The sequence below is a fragment of the Henckelia pumila genome, chromosome 1 (assembly GCF_033568475.1).
Source record: "Henckelia pumila isolate YLH828 chromosome 1, ASM3356847v2, whole genome shotgun sequence".
NCBI classification, from domain to species: Eukaryota; Viridiplantae; Streptophyta; class Magnoliopsida; order Lamiales; family Gesneriaceae; genus Henckelia; species Henckelia pumila.
Genome location: NC_133120.1, coordinates 166,095,852 through 166,120,907, shown reverse-complemented (window position 1 = coordinate 166,120,907; position 25,056 = coordinate 166,095,852). Strand labels below are relative to the sequence as shown.

Sequence of the window (25,056 nt, the reverse complement as noted above, 5' to 3'; positions counted from 1 at the left end):
TGCTCCTAAATCTAACATGGTCGTATCAAGATGAACATCTCCTATCTTACAAGGAATCAAAAACATACCTGGATCCTTGCATTTTGCATGTATCTTTCTCTGAATCACAACAGAAACCTGTTATCCTAATTCAACTTTTTGGCATCCCTTCAATTTTTTTTTTCTTTTCGCAGCACATAATTCTTTCAAAAATTTAGCATAGCGAGGTACTTGTTTGATAGCATCTAAAAAAGGGATATTTACCTCACATCTACGAAAAGTGTCATACAGCTCCTTAATACCTTCATTCTTTCTAGACTCTTTCAACGCAAGGGGAAATGGGGATTGGGGGTACGGTCAGAAAGGGGAGAAAACTTACCTTTTGGTGTGTCTTTTTGAACGCTCTCATCCTCCTCGACTTTGGATTCCTTCTCAGCTCCCTTCTTTGATGATGATGGTGCCACTTTCTATTGAATCTTCAACTCTCTTCCACTCCTTAAAGTGATTGCACTTACATTTTCTTTTGGATTCACCACTATCTGTGATGGCAAACTGTTAGAATGTTGTGCCTCCAACCTATTAATTGTGGTTGCCAAATGCCCCACCTGAGTGTTCAAGTTTTGGATACTTGCTCTCGTTTTTTGTTAAAATTCAAAGTATTAGTTGCAATATCCTTAACAATATTTTATAAAAACTCACCAGGCGATGGAATTTGAGGACGCTGCTGTTGTGGAGGATACGATTGCCTATATGCTTGATTATTCGGCTTCACGTGAGTTGCAGGCTGGTTCATTGCAGGATTTCCATATCTGAGGTTTGGATGATCCTTCCAACCTAAATTGTATGTATTTGAGTAAGGATCATAATTTCTCTGTGGTGGCCCTGGAAATCCTCATGTGGCACTTGCTCGACCGTTTTCTCTTGAAGTGTGGGACACATGTCAGTTGCATGTCCCATTGCAGTGCAAAATTTCACATATCTTCACATTATGTCCATTCCCTATAGCCATTTGACGCACAAGAGACGTCAGTTCAATCAATTGTTGCTCAAGAGAAGAAACATTTACCTCATTACTCCTTCTGGGTGCATGATCACTTCTATTGGTACCAAATTGCTGAGAATTGACAGCCATATTCTAGATCAAGTTCCTTGCATATCGTGGATTTTTGTCCACAAAAACTCCTCCATTGGCTGCATCTAACATGCTCCTGTCATGATCCAACAAACCTTTATAGCAATATTGAATTAAAAGGTTTTCACTTATCTGATGTTGCAGATAGCTAGCACAAAGCTTTTTGAACCTTTCCCAGTATTCATGAAGTGATTCCCCCATCTGTTGCTTGATGCCATATATTTATTTTGTGATATTCGCTGCTCTTGAAGCTGGGAAATATTTCTCCGGAAAGATTCTCTTAATTTCTGTCCAGGTTGTGATGGATCAAGGAGGTAAATAATATAGCCAATCCTTTGCAGCATTCTTCAAGGAAAAAGGAAAGGCTCTCAATTGGATCTGCTCCTCTGTTACTCCATGTGGTTTCATGTTTGTGCATACGACGTGAAATTCCATCAGATGCTTATGGGGATCCTCACCTTGAAGACCATGAAAAAAAGGCAGTAAATCTATTAGTTCCAGATTTTAACTCGAAAGTAGCATTAGCTTCTAGAGTAGGAAATGTTATGCATAAGGGCTGCTGATTCCGATCGGGGATGCCCAACTGTCTCAAGTTAAGATTTGCTTTTGCAGCCATCTCTTCTCTAGAATCTTCAATTCGAAATTCTTCTTCCTCTTCTAATCTTCTTCGAGACTTCTTCTTTCTTATGTGGAATGTTCTCTCTATCTCTGAATCGTAGGGAAATTATTCTTCAGAAGATTCACCTATAAGCATTAACAAACCAGAGTAGCACTAGAGGAAAAATATAAATTAAATAAAAATAAAACACAAATAAATTAAACGCCTTCCCCGGCAATGGCGCCAAAATTTGGTAGCACTTAGTCGTGTCACGCCCAAATTAACCCAACTCATATTAAATAATAAACATGCAATAACGAGAGTAGGGATCGTTTCCACGAGGAAAGTGGAATTTATTTATGTTCTTAAAAAGTACTGAAAATAAATAAAAATGGATTTTTGGATTTTGGAATTAACTAACAAAAATTAAAAGCAAATAAAATAAATTTTATCACTAGCATGTAATATTAAAATAATAACAAAACAATTAATTAAAACATGCCTTGGTATCGGTCGAATACACCCTTGAAGTTATTCACTCGATCATCGACTCCCTAAAAATAATTAATTCTAATTGAATATTCATCATTGAAAACTAAATTTCTATCCCACCTTATTTTTAGTTAATTAGACACAAGCGTTCTAAATTAACCCTTACCAATAAATCAATCAAGATACAAGCGATCAAGATTTAAATTCAAGATAACATTCAAACTAGTAAAATTGATGAACCTAGACAACACAAACACACGCGGTTGTATTTACTCTAGTCAATTGTTGTTCTTACGAATTAACAAATTCACAAGAGGAAATTATTAATCATAGTTTCTTCACAAATTAGAGGGATCAAATAATTACGGATTTGATATTTAATTTAGCTTTAGATGGTATGAGAAAATTATTAGATAGTCAACCAATAATTAAACACACAAGCATATCAATCAATTCCAAACAACTCTTGATACTCAAATAAAAATTAAACAATGAAAATAAAAATCTCATAAGATAAATAAAACTTCAAAGGTTTGTCTTTCTCTACCAATAATTAAAACTTAGTCACTAAAATTCATGAATTCCTAAGAAAAATTCAAGAAATAAAATTAAATCTAAGAAGAGAAGATAAAAAACTAGTCGCCAAGAGAAGATAAAAAACTAGTCGGTAGAAAAGGACCAATCGACCGCACATAGTTCTGCCCAGATCTTCCATCTTTTCTCCTTCACCTGCTCGATCAGTAGAAAGTTGCGGATCGAGCGGGATGTTCTCTGCCTCACATCTATCTTTCCTTCTGCTCGATCACTAAGAAACAGCAGATTGAGCGAAAACAGTTCTGTGCAACTTTTTCAGCCAAATATAATTTCCTACACAATAAATCCAAGAACATGTTATGTAGACAGGATGCTTAAAATATGAATAAAAACTTAATTAAAAACATATGAATGCACATAAAACAATAGTAAAATGACATTAAAATATGCAACACAAAACACAACTATCAAACACGGATGTATTCGCCTGGGAAGGTGAACCCTTACCAGGAATACCACATGAATATGCCCTCCATCACCTTAATTTGGACCCAAGGATGAAGCCAATAAAACAAAGGAAACAATCTTTTGGAGAAGAAAAGAACAAACATATTATGGTCGAAGTAGAAAAACTTGTGAAGACCAAGTATATTAGGCCAGTTTCCTATCCCGAGTGGCTAGCAAATATGGTGCTTGTTCCCAAACCTGGAAGTAAGTGGCGTCTATGCATAGACTTAACCAATTTAAACAAGGCTTGCCCCAAAGATCTCTTTCCCTTACCGTGAATAATTTTTGGTTGATTCCCCGTCGGATATGAGTTGCTCAGTTTCCTAGATGCTTACCAAGGATACAACCAGATAGGTTTAGATCCCGATGACCAAGAAAAAACGAGCTTCATTACCGATCAAGGTATCTATTTCTATGAAGTGATGCCTTTCGGGTTAAAAAATGCTGGTGCCACATATCAGAGACTGGTAAACAAAATGTTCGAAAAATTGATTGGGCGAGTATGGAGGTCTATATCGATGATATGTTGGTAAAAAGCGTTATGACTCTTAAGCATGTGGAAGACCTCAATGAATGTTTTGAGATATTGAGGAAGTACAGGATGAGGTTAACCCCGAGAAATGCGCTTTTGGGGTTTGAGGAGGAAAATTCTTAGGATACATTGTTTCTCAGCGAGGAATAGAGGCGAATTTTGAGAAAATTAAAGCAATCGTAAACATGGCACCCCCCAAAAGCATAAAATGGATGCAAGAATTAGCAAGAAGGATGGCCACCTTGAACCATTTTATTTTCAGATCAGCTGACAAAGGGTTTTCATTCTTCAAGGTCCTAAGGCAAGGGAGAGATTTTTGATGGAACGAGGAATGCCAGAATGCTTTCGAAGACTTAAAAAAGTACCTAGCTGCGTCACCATTGCTTGTGAAGCCAAAAAAGGGAGATACTCTGCTGCTCTACCTGGAAGTGTCAGCTAAATCAATCAGCATAGTCCTAATAGTGGAAAGAGACCGATAACATAAACCTGTGTACTACATAATAAAAGTTTTGCAAGGAGCCGAGCTTCGCTACACTAACCTCAAGAAGTTAGCCTTATGGTTAGTAGTGGCAGGAAGAAAGCTACGCCCTTACTTCTTATCCCACAAGGTGGTCGTACTAACAAATCACCATTTGAAGAAAATATTTTCTAACCTACAGGCATCTGGTAGGATGACCAAATGGGGCATTGAGCTAAGTGAAAATGAGATTGAATACCAGCCACGCCCCACCATTGAGGCAAAAGTTTTAGCAGACTTTATAGTGGAGATGGAAACCAATAGAGCAGAAGTTTCAGCTCCCACTTTGATGATCCATGTAGATGGATCCTCCACATTTGGAGGGAGTGGAGCAGGAGTGTTAATTGAGAATCCGCAAGGAGACCAGTTTCAGTACGCCATCAAATTTAGGTTTCTCACATCAAATAATGAAGCAGAGTATGAAGCCCTCATTATGGGAATAAAACTAGCTCTGGCGACTGTGACTAGAAAGCTGATTGCATATAGCGATTCACAACTCATAGTCAATCAACTTCAAGGGATTTATGAAGCCAAAGAAGACAATATGAAGGAATACTTATCTAGGGTAAAGGATCTCCTTATCAGTTTGGAGAATTTTGAAATCAAACAAATGCCTCAAACCAAAAATGAGATAGCAGATCAACTGGCAAAATTCGGCAGCTCTGCAATGGGCATTAATACAAAAACAATTACGCTAATCACATGCGATAAAGAGGAAGTAGAAGCGGGAACTCTTGACATCCTTTGTGCCAATAATGATAAGCCAAGTTGGAAGGACGAGATCATCAAGTACCTGTCAGAAGGAGCGCTTCCCCCGAAGCAGGCCAAAGCAAGAAAGCTCATGATAAGAGCCGCTCGATTCACTATAATAGACGGAGAACTATATTAAAGGAGATACTCCCAACCATACCTGAAATGTCTTGCTCCTAATCAAGCAAACTACGTGTTGCGAGAAATCCACAAAGGGATTTGTGGAAACCACTTGGGCGAAAAGGCGTTGGCGGGAAAAGCGCTTCATCAAGGCTAATTCTGGCCATCCATGAGACAAGATGCACTTGAGTTAGTGAAAATATTCAAGCCATGTCAGGAGCACGCTAATATTCAGCACCAACCAACGACGTGGCTTCAACCAATCAAAATTCCAGTACCTTTCGCCAAATGGGGAATGGACCTAGTAGGACCTTTTCCCCTTGCAACTGGCCAAAGGAAGTTCCTCATTGTGGCCGTTGACTATTTTACTAAATGGGCCAAAGCAGAGCCTTTTGCAAAAAATTCTGAGAAAGAGGTGATTGGTTTCCTCGGAAAAATATAATATGCCATTTCGGAATTCCGCGAATGCTGGTATCCGACAATGGTACTCAATTTTCCGGAACCAAGTTGAGAGAATGGTGTCAAGGACTGTCTATCCAACAATTCTTTAATTCCGTCGGGCACCCTCAAGCTAACGGAAAAACCAAAGTAACTAACCGGACAATATTACAACACATCAAGACGCGACTCGGAGAGGCCGAAGGAAAGTGGGTTGATGAACTACCTAACTTATTGTGGGCATATCGTACCACCCCTCGTAGCGTGATGGGAGAATCTCCATTTAACTTAGCCTTTCGTGCCAAAGCCATTGCTCCTGCAGAGATCGGTGAAGAGTCATTGAGGATAAAGCAATACAACCTGGAAGAAAACAATCAAAATTTGCGGGCATCTTTGGATCTCATAGATGAGTTAAGGAAGGGGGCATCAGTACGAGCCGCAAGACACAGAGCACGAATGGAAAAGGTGTATAACCATCGAGTAAAACCACGAACTTTTCAAGTCGGAGACCTGGTGATGAGAAGAGCCGATGTCCTGCGCCCCGTAGGAAAACTGGATCCAAAATGGGAAGGACCGTATAAAGTGATCGGAATCTCCCGTGAAGGAGCATATTGCCTTCAACATTCAAATGGGAAAGTGTTTCCTAGGACATGAAACTTTGCAAACTTGAAGAAATATTTTCAGTAACTTGTAGCTGGTTTTTTTACAGTGATGCAGCAAAATTATAATCTCGTAGTTGTAATAAAGTTTTGATGTTAATAAAATTTTTACTCAAAGCGATGCGTCCTCCCCTCCGAAGCAAGCAACATATTAAACTCACGATATATTAATATTCTTAAAACCACGCTAACCATCACCAGACCTTGGTCGTCGTAGAACAAAATTCACCTAAAGCATAAGAGTCTTGGCCAACCCAGCTAAGGTACTTTGACACCATAAGAGGTCAAGACGGGCAAGCTATAATTCCAAGGAAACACCTGCCACCCATGAGGTAGGTGTGTGATTTCCCAAGGACGCAAAGAACCTTGGGAAATTGATCCCTTCCCAAGTACTAACGACAAGTATCGTAATAATGCATATTTTGGGCAAATATGAAACAGTTCAAAATAAACAATAATATCTAACACAGTTCCATGGCAAGGTATAACTCAGACTCCATATCCAAGAAACAGGTACAAGATATAAAGACCAATATATCGCTCTCGCAGGAGCAGAAAAGGAACTGAGGTAACTTAAGTCCAAAAGAAAGAAATAGAACTCAAAGTTCAACTAAGACAACTCCCCACACAAAAGACAAAGATCGTAGATCACCAGGAACATCATCACCCTAGAGGGAGTTCAAAGCCTCTATAATTTTGATATCGCCAAAATCATCAAGAGGCACGGAAACACTTGCAGCACCAAGAAATCCAGCATCACTATCCGGAACACGAGGACCAATCATCTTGACTACATTCTCCGAATCAAGTTGCTGGCGAAGGATGCGGCGGCACTCCAACACCAACTCATCATGGATCGTGTAACGCCCCAAATTTATATTAATTGAGATTATTATTGATATTCTGAGATTCGAAGTTCGAGGGCTGAATTGATTTTTGATCAGGGGCTATTTTGAAATTTTTAGAATTTCAGGGACTAAAGTGCAAAATTGGATTTTTAAATAACAATTGGTCTTCTTTTGCTTGACTAGGCGCCTCCTCATCTTCTCCTTCTTCTCCAAACCGATTCCCTCCATTAAAGCAAGAAAAACTTTTCTTCAAGCTTTTATTCTCCGGTTTTGATCGATCCGTCCGATAGAAATTAGATCCAAAGATATATTCACGATCACGGCATTGAAGGCTTCGTTCTATAGTAAGTATTTCTTCGATCAGTTATACTTCATTTTTCGGATGTTGTTGGAATCAAATTATTTTTGGATATGTTGTTCTTGAGCTAGCATATATTGTTTATTTGAAGTCGAAACGAAAAAAAAACGTCGTTCGGAATTGTTATGATTTTTGAGGCATAAATTCAAAATTGGGGGTTTTAAGATTTGTTGATATTGAGTTGATATTGATGACTTGGTGTTGGTATGAGTTGGTTTCGGTATATATATTGTTGTTGTGGTTTTTGGTTGATCGAAATATAGCCATTATGCCGCCTGTTTGAGTTTTGGATATCGATTAGTTTGAATGGATTGAGCCGTATTTCGTTTGAGTTTGAATGTCGATATAGTATTGGTAAATCTAGAGTTAGCAAAATTTGAGCAGATAGAGTTGAATCCGGTATAGTATTGCTTTCTCTCTTGACGATTGTTTTTTATTCGAATAAGTTTTGATATGATATTATCATTCGCTAATCCAGGTTTGGAGCATCTCGAATCAAAGGAAAGGTATAAGTCGACATCGAATTGGATTGGGATGAATATCGAATCAGAGTTGATTTCGAGTTTCCCTGAAATCACATACTTGCATGTTTACTTGAATTACTTGGACTATGTTTTAATGTATTCGATTTGCACTTGCATTCATATTGATCCCAATGATTTTATTTCATTTGAATTAGATGTTTTGGGGACTATAATCGAGTGGCATTGGTCGTCGAGTTACTCCAATAGCCCGAGACTCCTTATAGTTGCTCCAGAGTCTAGAAGATTGAGATATGTGATAGTTGTGTTTATGTTGCATATTTAAATATCATTCTGTTGTTGTTTTGCATACATTTATATGTTTTAATGAAGTATTGTGTCCATATTTCATGCATCTTGTCTTCATAACATACTTCCGATTTTATTGTGCAGGATGTAACATTTCGGCTAGAAAATTGAATCAGAAGTTTGGTCGATCGATCTGCTGAACTCAACCGATCAAGTGGGCATCATGGAAATTGTGAGACGGAGTTTTTCTGGCTCGATCTGCTGAACTCAATAGATCGAGCGGGCTGTGTAATTCAGGAAAAAATCTTCAATTTTGGAAACTTTATTTTTTAGGACTCTAGTCTATATTTAAGACTTTTATTCCGATATTTAGAGATATATCATCAGACTTGGAGGCTTAGAATAGATCGAGCGGGCTGTGTAATTCAGGAAAAAATCTTCAATTTTGGAAACTTTATTTTTTAGGACTCTAGTCTATATTTAAGACTTTTATTCCGATATTTAGAGATATATCATCAGACTTGGAGGCTTAGAACGTGGAGAACATCTTTGGCGGCTAGGTTTTTCTCAGTTTTCTTAATTTTTCTTAGATTTAATTTTTATTTGATGAAATCTTCTAGAGAATTCATGAATCGTTGTGGCTAGGCTTTAGAACTTGGTTGAGGAAGACAAGCCCTTGATTTATTTATTTGTGAGATTCAATTTTTCATTGTTTAATTCCAATTGAGTATCTAGAGTTGTTTAGAATCGATTAATATGCTTGTATTTGAGATTTTCGGATTGATCACCCTAGGATTTCGCTATACAATTTACTGCTAAATTAAAATTCAAATCCATAATTGTTTAAATAATCTAATTTGTGAAACAACTGAAATTAATAATCGTCCGCTTGTGAGTTTATTAAATATTAGGAACAACGATTGACTAGATTGAATACATCCGCTTGTGTATGTGTTGCCTATGTTCATCAGTTTTACTAGTTTGCATGTTGTCTTGAGTTTAAACCTTAATCGATTGCATTGGGTTAATTCATTGGTAAGGGATGCTTATGTCTAGTTAACTAAAATTAAGGTGAAACAGAAATTCAGTTTCCAATGATGAATATTCGATAGAATTAATTATTTTCAGATAATCGATGATCGAATGAATAATTTCAAGGGTGTAGTCGACCGATATCAATGCTTGTTTTCAATTGATTTCTTTGTTAATTTTAATTCTTTCATGCTAGTTGGTAAAATTTATTTTAAATTGCTTTAAATTTTAGTAATAATTTATAATCTCAAAATCCCCTTCTACTTATTTTCAGTATTTTTAAGAACACACTTAAATTTCACTTTACTCTTGGAAATGATCCCTACTCTCACTACTTCATATTTTATTTATCTGATTTGAGTTGGGTAATTTGGACGCGACACGACTAAGCGTTACCAAATTTTGGCACCGCTGCCAGGGAAGGCGTTTAATTTGAATGTGTTCATTTAGTTTTCTTTTCATTATTATCTTTCTCCTTTGCTTCTCGGGTTTGTTAATGCATTCAGGTGAATCTTCAGAAGAAGAAATTTTCATACGACCCGGAGATAGAAAGAACTTTGCATAGGCTAAGGAGAAAAGCTCGTAGAAAACAATAACAGGACGAGCTACATGATGAAAATCTTACAAGAGCAATGGCCGACAACGCGAATCTTAGTCTGAGACAATTGGGCACTCCTGATCTAAATCAACAACCTTTATTCATTACTTTTCCTACTCTAGAAAATAATGATACATTCGAGTTGATATCCGGATTAATTCACTTACTTCCTTCTTTTTATGGTCTTGCAGGTGAGGATCCGCACAAGCACTTGATGGAATTCCATGTGGTGTGCACAAGAATGAAATCCCTTGGAGTAACGGAGGAGCAAATCTAGCTGAGAGCCTTTATTTTCTTTTTTTTTTAAAAGAATGCTGCGAAGGATTGGCTATACTACTTACCACCTAGATCCATCACTACTTGGACATATATGAAGAGTATTTTTTTGGAGAAGTACTTCCCAGATTATAGAGCAGCAAACATCAGGAAAGAGATCTATGACATCAAACAATATACAAGAGAGTCACTTCACCAATAATGGGAGAGGTTCAAAAAGCTGTGTGCTAGCTGTCCGCAACATCAGATAAGTGAAAACTTTTTAATTCAATATTTTTATGAAGGTTTGTTGCCTCATGACATGAGTATGCTAGATGCGGCCAGTGGAAGAGTGTTTGTTGATAAAACAGCGCAAGCTGCAAGGAACCTAATAGATAATATGACTGCCAATTCTCAGCAATTTGGCACCAACAGAAGTGATTCTTCACCCTGAAAGAGTAATAAGGAAAATTTTTCTTTCCTTGAACAACAACTGACTGATCTGACGTCTCTTGTGCATCAAATGGCTGTAGGGAATGGACAGAATGTGAAAAAGTGTGGAATTTGTGCGGAGATGGGGCATTCAACTGACATGTATCCCATACTTCAAGAGGAAACAGTCGAACAAGTGAATGCCACTGGAGGATTTCCCGAGCCACCACACCAGAAGTATGATTCTTATTCCAACACATACAATCCAGGTTGTAAGGATAATCCCAATCTTAGATATGGAAACCCTCCAGTGAATTAGCTTGCACCTCACTTGCAACCAAATAATCAAGCATATAAGAAACCGTATCATCCTCCACCACAACGTCCTCAAATTCCAGCGCCTGGTGAGTTTCTATAAAACATTGTTAAGGATCTTGCAACTAATACATTAAATTTTCAACAGGAAACGAGAGCAAGTATCCAACACTTGAACACTCAGGTCGGACAGTTGGCAATCGCAGTTAACCGATTGGAAGCAAAACATTCTAACAGTTTACCATCTCAGACTGTGCTGAATCCAAAAGAAAATGTAAGTGCCATAACTTTGAGGAGTGGAAGAGAGTTGAAGGTTAATGAAAAAGTTGTACAGAATGAAGATGTGAAGGAATCCAAGGTAGAGGAGAATGATCTTAATCACGAGGATACACCAAGAGGCATGTTTCCTCCTCTTTTTGAGTATAAACATGTAGCCCCTTTTCCCCTTGCATTGAAAAAGTCTAGGAAAGATGAAGGTATTAAGGGGTTGTATGAAACTTTTCTTAGATGTGAGATAAATATTCCATTGTTAGATGATATTAAGCAAGTACCTCGCTATGCTAAGTTTTTGAAAGAATTATGTGCTGCGAAAAGACAACATAATTTGAAGAGATGTAAAAAAGTTGAACTAGAAGAACAGGTTTCTCTCCTGATTCGGAGAAAGACACCTGAAAAATGCAAGGATCCAGGTATGTTTTCAATTCCTTGTAAAATAGAAGATGTTCATCTTGATACGGACATGCTAGATTTAGGAGCATCGATTAATGTCCTGCCATATTCTGTTTATACTTCCTTAAAACTAAGGCCTTTGAATGAAACTGCAACTGTTATCCAGATGGCTGATAGATCTACTATTTATCCTAGGGGTGTGATAGAAGATGTTCTTGTGCAATTTGGTAATTTGATTTTTTCTGCTGATTTTTATATGCTTGACATGAAAAACAATGATTTGAAGAGCCCAATTTTTCTCGGAAGACCATTTCTTAAAACATCAAAGTTTGTTATAGATGTTAATAATGGTACTCTCACTATGGAATTCGATGGGAAGATTGTCAAGTTTAATATTTTTAATAACCTGGTTGTGAAAGTTCTGTTAATAATCTTGATATCAATGACTACTTGTCACAAGAACACAAGAAAGTTGTGAATGAGTGTAAGTTGAAGGAAGTAGTAGAAAGACTTGTTAAAATTTCTCTTTCTGATCTATAGGCACCCGAAGCTGAAGAACCTAGGATTTCCAGGAAATCAAAGAAGAGACCAAAATTAACTGTGAAAGTTCTCAAGTGGGTGAAGGTGGACAAGGGAATTGGATATGAACCACCATGAGGAACCAAAGACTGTAAACAGAAGCGCTGGCTGGGAGGCAACCCAGTGTTCTTTCCTTTTATTTTAGTTTTTTTTCGTTGTTTTCAGAACCGAGTGCCGCCACCTCCGCAGTCCAAGTTTCAATATGATTTTTCCGTTATTCCATCAGACATCGAAGAGGACGACACCACCAATACTTGAACCAGGGGATTTCTGTTTTACTTTTGCATCTCATTGACATTTTGTTATTTGTGTTGTTGTGTTTTTGTGTTCTGAAACATTAAGGGCAATGCTTTAGCTAAGTGTGGGGGGTGCATTCATTGCATAACATTTGTTTTGTTGTGTATGTGCGTATAGTTCATGCATTGTTTGTTTGTGTTTCTTGTTTGTTTCGTCTGCATAAGTAGATGATGATTTCTAGCCAATGATGATAAAGTAGAAAAAAATTGAATTTTTGAAAATTTTTACTCTTGATTGGGTATGCAAAATCGTAGGTTCAGTAGTGAATATTTTTAAGCACACATGTTTAACCGATGAATTGTAGCGATGTATTAGATGATGTGGATGTCTGTTGGACCATTTCACGGCAATAGGTGTGTAGTAACCCAGATTCCATTTTAAGATAATAATATGTTAAACATGATTAAGGGTTACTAATTAAACAAATCAGAGCACAAGTCAAGATCAATAACACATGACATGAGAATGAGCTAGGGTTTGATGGATTTGACCATGGGCTCGGGTCGGTCATGATTTAGTGTTTAGGGCTCGGTCATGTGTATGTATTTGGCTCGGGTATGGAGCTTGGATTGAGCTCGGGTCTTCCTTTGGGGGCTCAGGTCGGTCATGATGGGAACCAAAGGAGGGTTCGGCTATTAGGGGTTCATCCAAGAAAGGACATGGCTCGGGTCGGGACTTGGGTGCTCAAGAAAGTGTTGTGCAAGGCCAAGGTAGTGTTCGGTCATGTGAAGAGCACATTGTGTTCAGGTCGGGAATGAACACTTGTCAACCAAATTCAGAGCATGTACAAGACTGAACCCTCAAGGACAGGCAGGCAGGTGTGTGGACACTTGCATGTGTGACTGCTGGCGCCTAAGCATGAGCTGTCAAAAATGGTAGTGAATCAGCTCAAGCATTTGATACGTGGCGTGCATATAGGAGCACATACGTCTCGACCTCAGCTTGAGAATCCCGAACACCCCAGATATTTGTCTATAAATAGGAGCTGGAGGTTCAGTTATTTTCATACCACTTCCATCTTACTTCATATTTCTGCTCGGGAAGGAGTAGCTCGGGAGTTCGGGAAAGAGTAGCTCGGGAGCTCGGGAAGGAAGAGCTTGGGGTTGGAAAAAGAGACCAGGTCGGGTCGGGGTTTGACTTAGGACAGCTAGGGGTTGTCTTCTTCTAGCTTAGTTCAGACTTCAGTGTTAGGTACATACACATTGACTGAGATTGCCAGCGAGTATACATGTTTATATGTTGCATTTATTTGGCATTATTATGTGGCATGATGTATGTTTTACCGCTTTTTATATTCATATATCATGTACACATACACGTTGAGCCTATACCTTGTTATACATGATTATAGAGCCGCTCAGCTCTATACTCGATAGACTGTCACTGAGAGTACCGCGACGGCGGGGACATGTATGTCTGACTACTCTGGTGTACTAGACGAGTGTGGTTGCACCCAGAGGTTGATCCGTGCGGTAGCAGCACTCATGTGGCGCCGGTACTGAGCATGACTTTTCAGATGACCCTTTACCAGTCATCATGTTACATGCATCATATACATATGTTTACTCATATCTATGTACTGGGCGTTAGCGCTCACGTCCTAGTTGTTATCTTGGATACCCTATTCCACGGGGCAGGTCGCAGGATGGATGGAGCCGGTAGTTCGAGGCAGGACTAGGGAGCCAGAGCTTTTCAGGGGATTTTATACAGAAGGATTTGTTTAGCTGTATACATGTTTTAGAAAGTTTACTTTAAGCTTTTCGATATGATTGTATCACTACAGTATCAAGCCTGAACTTGTTTTACTAAGCTGATATGTAAATTATGGGTTTTGTTTCCGCACGTTTTACTCTGTTAAGCATTTTTCTTTATTAAGTTTAATGCATGCTATTAGTTCCCAGTTAGTAGGTATCAAAGCATGCATAGATTTTGGGATTAGTACTTGGGATTTACTCTAATCTTAAGTAATTATTGCGCATTTGGGATTTTAATGTGCAATTCTTTTCAGGATATGGCTGACGAAAGTCACGGTAGTGTTGGCCAGGGAGGTGGTCATCATCATCGTCATTATCGCCATCATGATGATCGATATCGTCCTCATGAGGGAAGACATCGCTACACTATCACTAAGTTCATGCAAGTAGGACCGAAACCCTTTTTGGGAGGTGAGAATCCTGAACAGGCAAGAGGTTGGATGTCTAACCTCGAGAGTGCGTTTCGAGCTTTCGATTGCACTGAGGAGCAGAAACTGGAAATTCTAGAATTCGTTCTAGAGGATCGAGCACGCTTATGGTGGGATTCCAAAGCTACTCAGGCACGTACTGAGAGAGGACAGGTGACTTGGGTGGGATTTCTGTCAGCAGTTTCAGAAACTGTATTTTCCTCCAGCTGTTCGTCAGACACGATCTATGGAGTTGCTGACTCTGAGGCAAGGATCAATGACTATTGATCAATATCAGCAACGATTTCTTGATCTGCTACCTTTCAGTCCTCATATCAATGACAGTGATGCGTCCAAGTATGATATCTTTCTGCAAGGCCTGAATCAAGATATCTACTCACAAGTTGTCGTATGTGATAATCCGACATCTTATGAGACTTTGGTGAACCGTTGCCGTCAAGTGGAGAACAGCAATAGGCGGGCATTGTTGATGATGCCAGGACAGCCTAGTGGATCTCTTGGGCCTAGGGCTCAATCTGTTGTGCAATCTGGACCTATGTCTTCTTCTACTACTACTACTTCGTCTGGTTCTCGTGGATCACGAGGTACTTTCCGTTTCGGGAAGAAGAAGAAGGAGGAGGAGTTTTGCAGCCACTGTGGTGGGAAACATCCTGCAGCTTCATGTCGGAAGGCTACTGGTGCTTGTTATATTTGTGGTGAGTAGGGACATATGCGGAGAGATTGTCCTCAGCGTATGGGTTCTGCTAGTGGATCGGGATCACGGGTTGGATCTCAGGCTTCTACTTTTCCACGTCAGCAGACAGCACCACAGAGTTCTTCTGGTTACCGTCCACAAAATCAAGGGCAGGTATTTGCTCTGTCTCAGGAGCAGGCTACGGAGGGAAGCGATCGCATGTTGGCAGGTACCTTTTTGTTATGTGGTATTCCTGCACTTGTTTTAATTGATACTGGAGCATCGCATTCCATTATTTCTAGTCGCTTTGTTAAGAGACATAGATTACCTTATGTATCATTAGATATGGATTTAGTTGTATCTACTCTGCTGGAGCAGGAGGTAGTGACTAAGCGTCTAGTGATGGGTTGCCTTCTAGAGTTTGAGGGTAATATGTTATCGGCTAATCTGATGATATTAGCGATGACAGATTTTGATTGTATTTTGGGAATAGATATGTTGACTTTGTATCACGCTACTGTGGATTGTTATCAGCGTTTGGTACAGTTTCATCCTGCTGAGGGTGATAGCTGGTACTTTTATGGTGAGGGTGCGCGACCTCCGATGCCACTTTTTTTGGTTCTGAAGGCATGTCATGTCTTAGATTCAGGTGGGGAGGGCTACCTCATCTATGCAGTTGATATGCCCATGAGTAGTATGGGTATTGATCAGCTATCGGTTGTCAGCGAGTTTCCTGATGTATTCCCTGATGAGATTCCTGGTTTTTCTCCGGTTCGAGAGGTTGAATTTGGTATTGATCTAGTACCAGGAACTACGCCTATATCCCGAGTGCCTTATCGTCTAGCACCGTCAGAGATGAGGGAATTTAAACAGCAGTTGCAGGATCTGCTTGATAAGGGATATATTCATCCAAGTGTTTCTCCGTGGGGAGCACCTGTTTTATTTGTCAAGAAGAAGGATGGATCGATGCGATTATGTATTGACTACAGGCAATTGAATCATGTCACCATCAAGAATAAGTATCCTTTGCCGCGGATTGATGACCTGTTCGATCAATTACAGGGTACTTCTATTTACTCGAAGATAGATCTGAGATCTGGATACCACCAGATGCGGGTACGAGACTCAGATATTTCTACGACTGCTTTTAGGACCAGATACGAGCATTATGAATTTCTGGTGATGTCATTCGGTTTGACGAATGCACCAGCAGTCTTTATGAATCTGATGAACCAGGTATTTCGAGAATATCTGAATAGATTTGTCATCATCTTTATAAATGATATTCTTGTCTATTCTCATGACAAGAATGAGCATGCACAACATCTGAGGATTGTATTGCAGCCGTTACGAGATAAGCAGTTTTATGCGAAATTGAGCAAGTGTGAATTCTGGCTTGATCGGATAGTGTTTCTCGGTCATGTTATTTCTAGTGAAGGAATATCTGTTGATCCCAGTAAGATAGAGGCAGTGCTGAACTGGTCTCGTCCGACGATGGTTGCTGAGATTCGTAGTTTCTTGGGTTTAGCTGGATATTACCGTCGGTTCATCGAGAATTTTTCACAGTTGGCTAGGCCTTTGACACAGCTTACACGGAAAAATTTTGCCTTCATATGGTCCTCGGATTGTGAGGAGTCATTTCACGAGCTGCGTAGATATCTTACCACTGCACCTGTGCTAGCTCTACCTTCTGGATCAGGAGGTTATGTTGTCTATACTGATGCCTCTGGTCAGGGGTTAGGATGTGTTCTGACACAGCATGGACATGTTATTGCCTATGCTTCTCGACAGTTGAAGACGCACGAGAATAATTATCCAGTGCATGATCTTGAGTTAGCCGCAATTGTATTTGAGCTCAAGATCTGGAGGCATTATCTTTATGGCAAGAAATTTGAGATATTTACGGATCACAAGAGTTTGAAGTATTTATTCACTCAGGCGGAGTTGAATATGCGACAGAGACGCTGGATGGATCTCCTGAAATATTATGACTGTGAAATCAAGTATCATCCAGGTTCTGCTAATCTTACTGCTGATGCCTTGAGTCGGCAGGTGAAACTTTCTGCACTTCAAACTAGTGAATTATCTCATATGATTCAAGAGTGCTGTTTATTGAGTTTTACGCTCAAGCACAAGAAAGGAAAAAATGGGATTCGATTGTATACTATTTTATCTGAGCTAGCATTGTATTCTCGGATCAGAGATGCTCAGATATCTGATGTTAAGACTCAGCGTTTGGCACGTCTAGCCAATGGAGTTAATATATCTGGATTCCATTTTCAGGCAGATGGTTTATTGTGCTTATCGAATCGGGTGGTTGTACCTGATGTTGCGGAGCTCAGGAATGATATTCTTTCTCAAGCTCACAGGAGTCGATTGTCAGTTCATCCTGGAAGCATGAAAATGTATAAGGACTTGCGAACCAGATTCTGGTGGAAAGGGATGAAGCGGAGTGTATATCAATTTGTTTCAAGATGTTTGGTTTGTCAACAAGTCAAGGCTGAACATCGACGACCAGGTGGATTACTGCAGAATCTTGAGATTCCCGAATGGAAGTGGGAGCACGTAACTATGGATTTTGTCACCCACTTGCCTATGACTTCATGTCAATGTGATGCTATATGAGTCGTTGTTGACCGTTTGACGAAATCAGCACATTTCATTCCTTACAACCGAGAATATTCTTATGATCGCATGGCACGCTTATATGTCTGGGAGATAGTGCGATTGCATGAGGTTCCAGTGAGCATAGTCAGTGATAGAGACCCGGGATTTACCTCAAGTTTTTGGGGTAGTTTTCAGCAGGAGTTGGGTACCACTCTGAGTTTGAGCACTGCATATCATCCAGAGACTGACGGGCAGTCAGAGCGGACGATTCGTACGTTGGAGGATATGCTATGGTCTTCTGTCATGGATTTTGGCTTATCTTGGCAGGATCAGTTACCTTTGATCGAATTTGCCTACAATAACAGTTATCATCGTAGTATTGATATGGCACCTTTTGAGGCATTGTATGGTCGACGGTGTCGTACTCCGTTATTCTAGGATGAAATAGGAGAACGACAAGTCGAGGGTCCTGAGTTGGTGCAGCAGATTGTAGACAAGGTAGATTTGATCAAGCAAAGGATCAAAGATGCTCAAGATCGGCAATCCAGTTATGCTAATATTCACCACAGGCCACTGCAGTTCGAGCCTGGTGAATATGTTTTCTTGAGAGTATCATCTTTCAGGAAGGTGATGAGATTCGGTGTGAAAGGCAAGTTATCACCTCGTTTCATTGAACCTTTCCAGATACTGAAGAAGATCGGAGATATTGCTTATCGTTTGGCGTTACCGCCATATCTTTCCAGTATACATGATGTTTTTCATGTGTCGTTACTTCGACAGTACATAGCTGATGAATCTCATATTATTCAACCTACTGATGTTCAGCTAGAGCCAGATCTGTTGTATGTTGAACGACCACTCCTTATCCTAGACAGGAAGGAGAAAGTTCTTCGGAACAAGACTATACCACTTGTGATGGTACAGTGGCAACATCGAGGCGTTGAAGAAGCAACTTGGGAAACCGAGAGCCGTATGCAAGCAGAATATCCTGAGTTGTTTTTTTTATACTTTTAATTACCATGTAATGATGTAATTACCGTTTTTTGTAATAAAACATGGTTTTCTGTTTCATATTGTTATCTTAATTTGTCTTTAAATTTTATTTCGCGGACAAAATATCTAAAGGTGGGGAGAATATAGTAACCCAGATTCCATTTTAAGATAATAATATGTTAAACATGATTAAGGGTTACTAATTAAACAAATCAGAGTACAAGTCAAGATCAATAACACATGACATGAGAATGAGCTAGGGTTTGATGGATTTGACCATGGGCTCGGGTCGGTCATGAGTGGCTCGGGTCGGTCATGATTTAGTGGTTAGGGCTCGGTCATGTGTATGTATTTGGCTTGGGTATGGAGCTTGGATTGAGCTCGGGTCTTCCTTTGGGGGCTCAGGTCGGTCATGATGGGAACCAAAGGAGGGTTCGGCTATTAGGGGTTCATCCAATAAAGGACATGGCTCGGGTCGGGACTTGGGTGCTCAAGAAAGTGTTGTGCAAGGCCAAGGTATTGTTCGGTCATGGGAAGAGCACATTTTGTTCAGGTCGGGAATGAACACTTGTCAACCAAAATCAGAGCATGTACAAGCCTGAACACTCAAGGACAGGCAGGCAGGTGTGTGGACGCTTGCATGTGTGACTGTTGGCGCCTAAGCATGAGCTGTCAAAAATGGTAGTGACTCAGCTCAAGCATTTGATACGTGGCGTGCATATAGGAGCTCAGACGTCTCGACCTCAGCTTGAGAATCCTGAACACCCCAGATATTTGTCTATAAATAGGAGCTGGAGGTTCAGTTATTTTCATACCACTTCCATCTCACTTCATATTTCTGCTCGGGAAGGAATAGCTTGGGAGTTTGGGAAAGAATAGCTCGGGGTCGGACAAAGAGACCAGGTCGGGTCGGGCTTGAGACCAGGTCGGGTCGGGGTTTGACCTAGGACAGCTAGGGGTTGTCTTGTTCTAGCTTAGTTCAGACTTCGGTGTTAGGTACATACACATTGACTGAGATTGCCAGCGAGTATACATGTTTATATGTTGCAATTATTTGGCATTATTATGTGGCATGATGTATGTTTTACCGCTTTATATATTCATATATCATGTGCACATACACGTTGAGCCTATACCTTGTTATACCTGATTATAGAGCCGCTCAGCTCTATACTCAATAGTCTGTCACTGAGAGTACCGCGATGGCAGGGACATGTATGTCTGACTATTTTGGTGTACCAAACGAGTGTGGTTTCACCCAGAGGTTGATCCGTGCGGTAGCAGCACTCATGTGGTGCCGGTACTGAGCATGAATTTTCAGATGACCCTTTACCAGTCATCATGTTGCATGCATCATATGCATAGGTTTACTCATATCTATGTACTGGGCATTAGCGCTCACATCCTAGTTGTTATCTTGGACACCCTATTCCACGGGGTAGGTCGCAGGATGGACGGAGCCGGTAGTTCGAGGCAGGACTAGGGAGCCGGAGCTTTTCAGGGGATTTTATACAACAGGATTTGTTTAGCTGTATACATGTTTTAGACAGTTTACTTTAAGCTTTTCGATATGGTTGTATCACTACAGTATCAAGCCTGAACTTGTTTTACTAGGCTGATATGTAAATTATGGGTTTTGTTTCCGCACGTTTTACTCTGTTAAGCATTTTTCTTTATTAAGTTTAATGCATGCTATTAGTTGTCAGTTAGTAGGTGATTTCATGCAGGGTCACTACAAGGTGTTTGTGGAACTTGATAGTTTCTTGAATTTCGATGATCTTTTTGATATGGCATGTACGATGTTGGGCGCACCTGTTAAAATATCTTATTTTATAGAATTTTTTTTGGAAATCAATAACAATTCCATCTGGGTTATGAGCAAGAAGATTGAAATCCTAATTATCTTGTTCCATAGCTAAGTTTGCGGATCCAATGGGATTGTAGTTCCATCCGGGCTATAGACGAGGGGGTTGAAATTCTAAACCTATGTAGTTATAGCTAAGTATGCGGATAATTATTGGAACTTTAAAAATTTCGGGTGCAAAATCCAACGGTGCGTAATCAAATCTCAAGAAAGTTGTGTTGTGTTAAAGGATTGTTGGGAGGAGGGTTTTTAATTGTGAAACTTACACTGAAGTGTCCTAGGTCGGCGAATAGTCTTGAAACTTTGTCTTTTGAAGTTGCATATAGCTGGGGTAACATGACACACACGCACGTTCACATTCGACTGGTGGTGTATTATGGAAAATAGAGAGTATTCGTAAGCTGTCTTGTGTAAGAAACTTCGTTGAGGCTATGATATTCATGATTCCTCATTGCTTATGTTTTTGTTATGTTTTCATTTTGTTTTTGCATGACTTGCTCGAGGGCGAACAAGGATTAAGTGTGGGAGTATTTGATACTTGTGTTTGTGTTGCATATTTTAATATCATTATGTTGTTTTTTTGCATACATTTATATGTTTTAATGAAGTATTGTGTCCATATTTCATGCATCTTGTCTTCATAACATACTCCCGATTTTATTATGCAGGATGTAAAATTTCGGCTGGAAAATTGAATTAGAAGTTTGGCCGATCGATCTGCTGAACTCGACCGATCGAGCGAGCATCATGGCAATTGTGAGACGGAGTTTTTCTGGCTCGATCTGTTGTACTCAAAAGATCGAGCGGGCTGCGTATTTTGGGAAAAAATCTTCAATTTTGGAAACTTTATTTTTGAGGACTCTATTCTATATTTAAGACTTTTATTCCGATCTTTAGATATATATCATCAGACTTGGAGTCTTAGAACGTGGAGAACATATTTGGCGGCTAGGTTTTTCTCAGTTTTCTTAATTTTTCTTAGATTTACTTTTTCTTTCATGAAATCTTCTAGAGAATTCATGAATCGTTGTGGCTAGGCTTTAGAACTTGGTTGAGGAAGACAAGCCCCTGATTTATTTATTTCTGAGATTCATTTTTTCATTGTTTAATTCCAATTGAGTATCAAGAGTTGTTTGGAATCGATTGATATGCTTGTATGTGAGATTTTCGGATTGATCACCCTAGGATTTTGCTATACAATCTACTGCTAAATTAGAATTCAAATTCGTAATTATTTGAATAATCTAGTTTGTGAAACAACTACAATTAAAAATCGTCCGCTTGTGAGTTTATTAAATTGTAGAAACAACGATTGACTAGATTAAATACATCCGCTTGTTTATGTGTTGTCTAGGTTCATCAGTTTTACTAGTTTGCATGTTGCCTTGAGTTTAAACCTTAATCGCTTGTATTGGGTTAATTCATTGGTAAGAGTTAATTTAGAACGCTTGTGTCTAGTTAACTAAAATTAAGGTGAAACAGGAATTCAGTTTCCAATGATGAATATTCGATAGAATTAATTATTTTCAGATAATCGATGATCGAATGAATAATTTCAAGGGTGTAGTCGACCGATACCAAGGCTTGTTTTCAATTGATTTCTTTGTTAATTTTAATTCTTTCATGCTAGTTGGTAAAATTTATTTTAAATTGCTTTAAATTTTAGTAGTTAATTTCAAATCTCAAAATTTCCTTTTATTTATTTTCAGTATTTTTAAGAACACATTTAATTTTCACTTTCCTCATGGTAATGTTCCATACTCTCACTACTGCATATTTTATTTATCTGATTTGAGTTGGGTAATTTGGGCGCGACACGACTAAGCGTTACCAATATGCATCATCCACCTCGATTGGGAGAGTCGGTGAGTTGTTGTGATATCTTGACCTCGGGATCCCAATCGAAGAACCAAGCTATCTTGTGATTATATATCCGAGTTGATAATCCCAAAACTTAAAGTCATGCATTTCATTCTATTTCATAATTGGAATATGTGGTCTTTATATCATGATTTTGATATATTATTTGATATTTCATGTTTTTTGCTTTTACTGGGAATATTATTCTCACCGGATTTATCCGGTTGTTGTCTTATTTTTGTATGTGTACTTGACAACAGGTGGGGCATGATCAAGTCAGAGGCAGCATGGCTAGATCGAGTTGTGTTTGATAGAAATGAGGACTTGGTTTAGAGTAGTTGTTGTAATTAGAACTCGACATGTATTTTGTATTGTATAACTTAGAACCCATGCATGTTCTACACTTTCGAGTAATTTGTACAAATCTATACCTTCATGTATTGTAATATGCTAGATTGAGGTATTAATGCATGTTATGAATTGTATTTGGAGTTGATTCTGGGATTTTCAGAACTGCATATCTTAGTTTATTTTTCTGAGTTGTAGCAAGGCACGGACCCCGTTCATACATCCGTGTATGGGTCCGTGTACCTTAGCATTTTGTAATTTATTTAGTTTGTTCATGCACGGACCCCGGACATGCATCCGCACATGGGTTCGTGTGTACTCTATCCGAGGCAGTAAGTTTGTGTTTTTGTAATGTTGGGCACGGACCCGAGCACGGAGGGTGCACGGGGACCGTGCATAAAACAGAGAGTGAACTTTTTAGTGCATTGATTAAGCACGGACCTTGACACAGAGGTGGCACGGGGTCCGTGTACCTTGAAGTCGTTGATCCTTGGCTACAGGTTAATGCACGGACCCGAGCACAGAGGTGTGCATGGGTCCGTGCATGCTTTAAATTTTTTTTCAACCTTTTTGTCTTGACTCTCTGTCGATGATTGCATGATTTAATCTTGAGTAGATGATTAGAACCGAGGTCCTCACAGATCGCATATGCACACCGATAAACCTCATTCTCAAAAATTGCGGAAGAGAAATAGGAGTCCACAACTTTCTCCTTCAGACTCCTCTACAGTTATAAGCCTGCAGGGGAAGCTAAGAAGCCATCTTTGGTCTGCACCTCGGCATAATTCCTCTCATAAAGGGCACTAAGCTCAGAACGAAGAGCATCCCCCTCATTCGCTTTCACATCCAACTTCTCTGGCCACTGACGGAGTTCCTCTTTCAAAGCAGTAGTGTCCCCTTCTAGGCGACGAATCTCCTCTTTTTCTCTAACATCGGAGGTCTCCAGCCGAGCGACATCCTCCTTCAACATGGCCAACTCCTTAAGTAGCTTGGCCTCGTCAGCCCGAGCCTTGTCCTCTCGAGCCTCCAGAGCTCGAACAACAGAAAAAATCTGAAATCAATAAGAAATATACATAAGAACATTATTAGCAATGTCAAGTAGAAAGAAATAAACTCTCAAATGAGTACCTGGCAAGAACCAAGGGCAATAGACTGATGCAAAACCGCGGAAGATCGTGGGATCAGGTGGCTCAAATAATGATCACCTACGACCTTGGACCCCCGTATGAGGCCAATCTCAAAATCACTAGAATCCCAAAAAGACTCCGCGCCATCTCGGTTCACTCAATCAAGAAGCAAATGATGTTCTCTCGGTTTCCTCGCCAAAGATGAGGAACCCTCCCGAGATTTCTTCGCAGGATCAGTCAAAGGAACTTCGCCCCCTTTCTTACCATCATCCGCCGGTCTCTTACCTGCCCCTCGATGGTGCTCCGAAACACTAACACCTCCCGCCTGCCCTTCATGAAAAGAAGGGTACTCTGGCCTTGGCAACCCACAGTCAGTGTCCCGATTGTCTCCAGGACGTGACACTAAACCACCAGTACGTCTTGAGGATGGTGGGGCCGGTGCGTCTTTGCCATATCCTTTGTGTTTCGGTCCTACCCAAGGAGGAGGGCGTCAAGAGGTGTTCTCACGATAGCGGAGTTTGGTCAAATTCACCTGAGTACCTACAAAAAGTTGCATACATGTATAACAAAGTATTAGCGCACAGAAAAGATAAGCGAAAGGTATGGCAATTAAAAGTATGAGCACAAGAGTGCCTAGATAGTACCAGCAATAACTAAGCACCGAGAGTCAAAATTTTTGTTAAAAAGCCCCAGAGAACGACACTGTGATTGAAGCTCAAGAAAAGATCCTCTATTCTTTATTATAGTGAGCCCAGAGCTCCAATTCACAGGCACCCCCCACCCGCAATCTTTCACATAAAAGAAGTCTGATTTCCAAGCACCCCGGTGAGATCGAAGTTTACGTAAGAACCTACACTTTGGACGGGGCTAGAAATAGATGTCAGAGTCCGGTTTCATCGGACGAGCCGAAAAGAGTGCATGAAACAAATCTAGGCTTGGATCCAAGTCAAAAGCACTCACTTGATGTCGAAATCCAAAAAAGTATAAAAGG

General features: G+C 39.8%; 1 protein-coding gene across 1 annotated transcript; it reads left to right on the top strand.

Moving 5' to 3' along the window:
- The first annotated feature begins 10,441 nt into the window (after window positions 1-10,441).
- Window positions 10,442-12,372, top strand: LOC140874391 (uncharacterized). Its single transcript, XM_073277674.1, has 6 exons — window positions 10,442-10,556; window positions 10,653-10,861; window positions 11,015-11,862; window positions 11,955-12,033; window positions 12,076-12,159; window positions 12,280-12,372. The coding sequence occupies exons 1-6, from the start codon at window positions 10,442-10,444 to the stop codon at window positions 12,370-12,372; spliced, it is 1,428 nt and encodes a 475-aa protein (XP_073133775.1).
- The last annotated feature ends 12,684 nt before the right edge of the window (window positions 12,373-25,056 follow it).

Coding starts and splice junctions, on each gene's coding strand:
- LOC140874391 (XM_073277674.1), top strand. CDS start 10,442: ATGAGTATGCTAGATGCGGCCAGTGGAAGAGTGTTTGTTGATAAAACA. Junction 12,034..12,075: donor ATGAGTGTAAGTTGAAGGAA/GTAGTAGAAAGA, acceptor TCTGATCTATAG/GCACCCGAAGCTGAAGAACC. Junction 12,160..12,279: donor AAGTTCTCAAGTGGGTGAAG/GTGGACAAGGGA, acceptor CGTTGTTTTCAG/AACCGAGTGCCGCCACCTCC.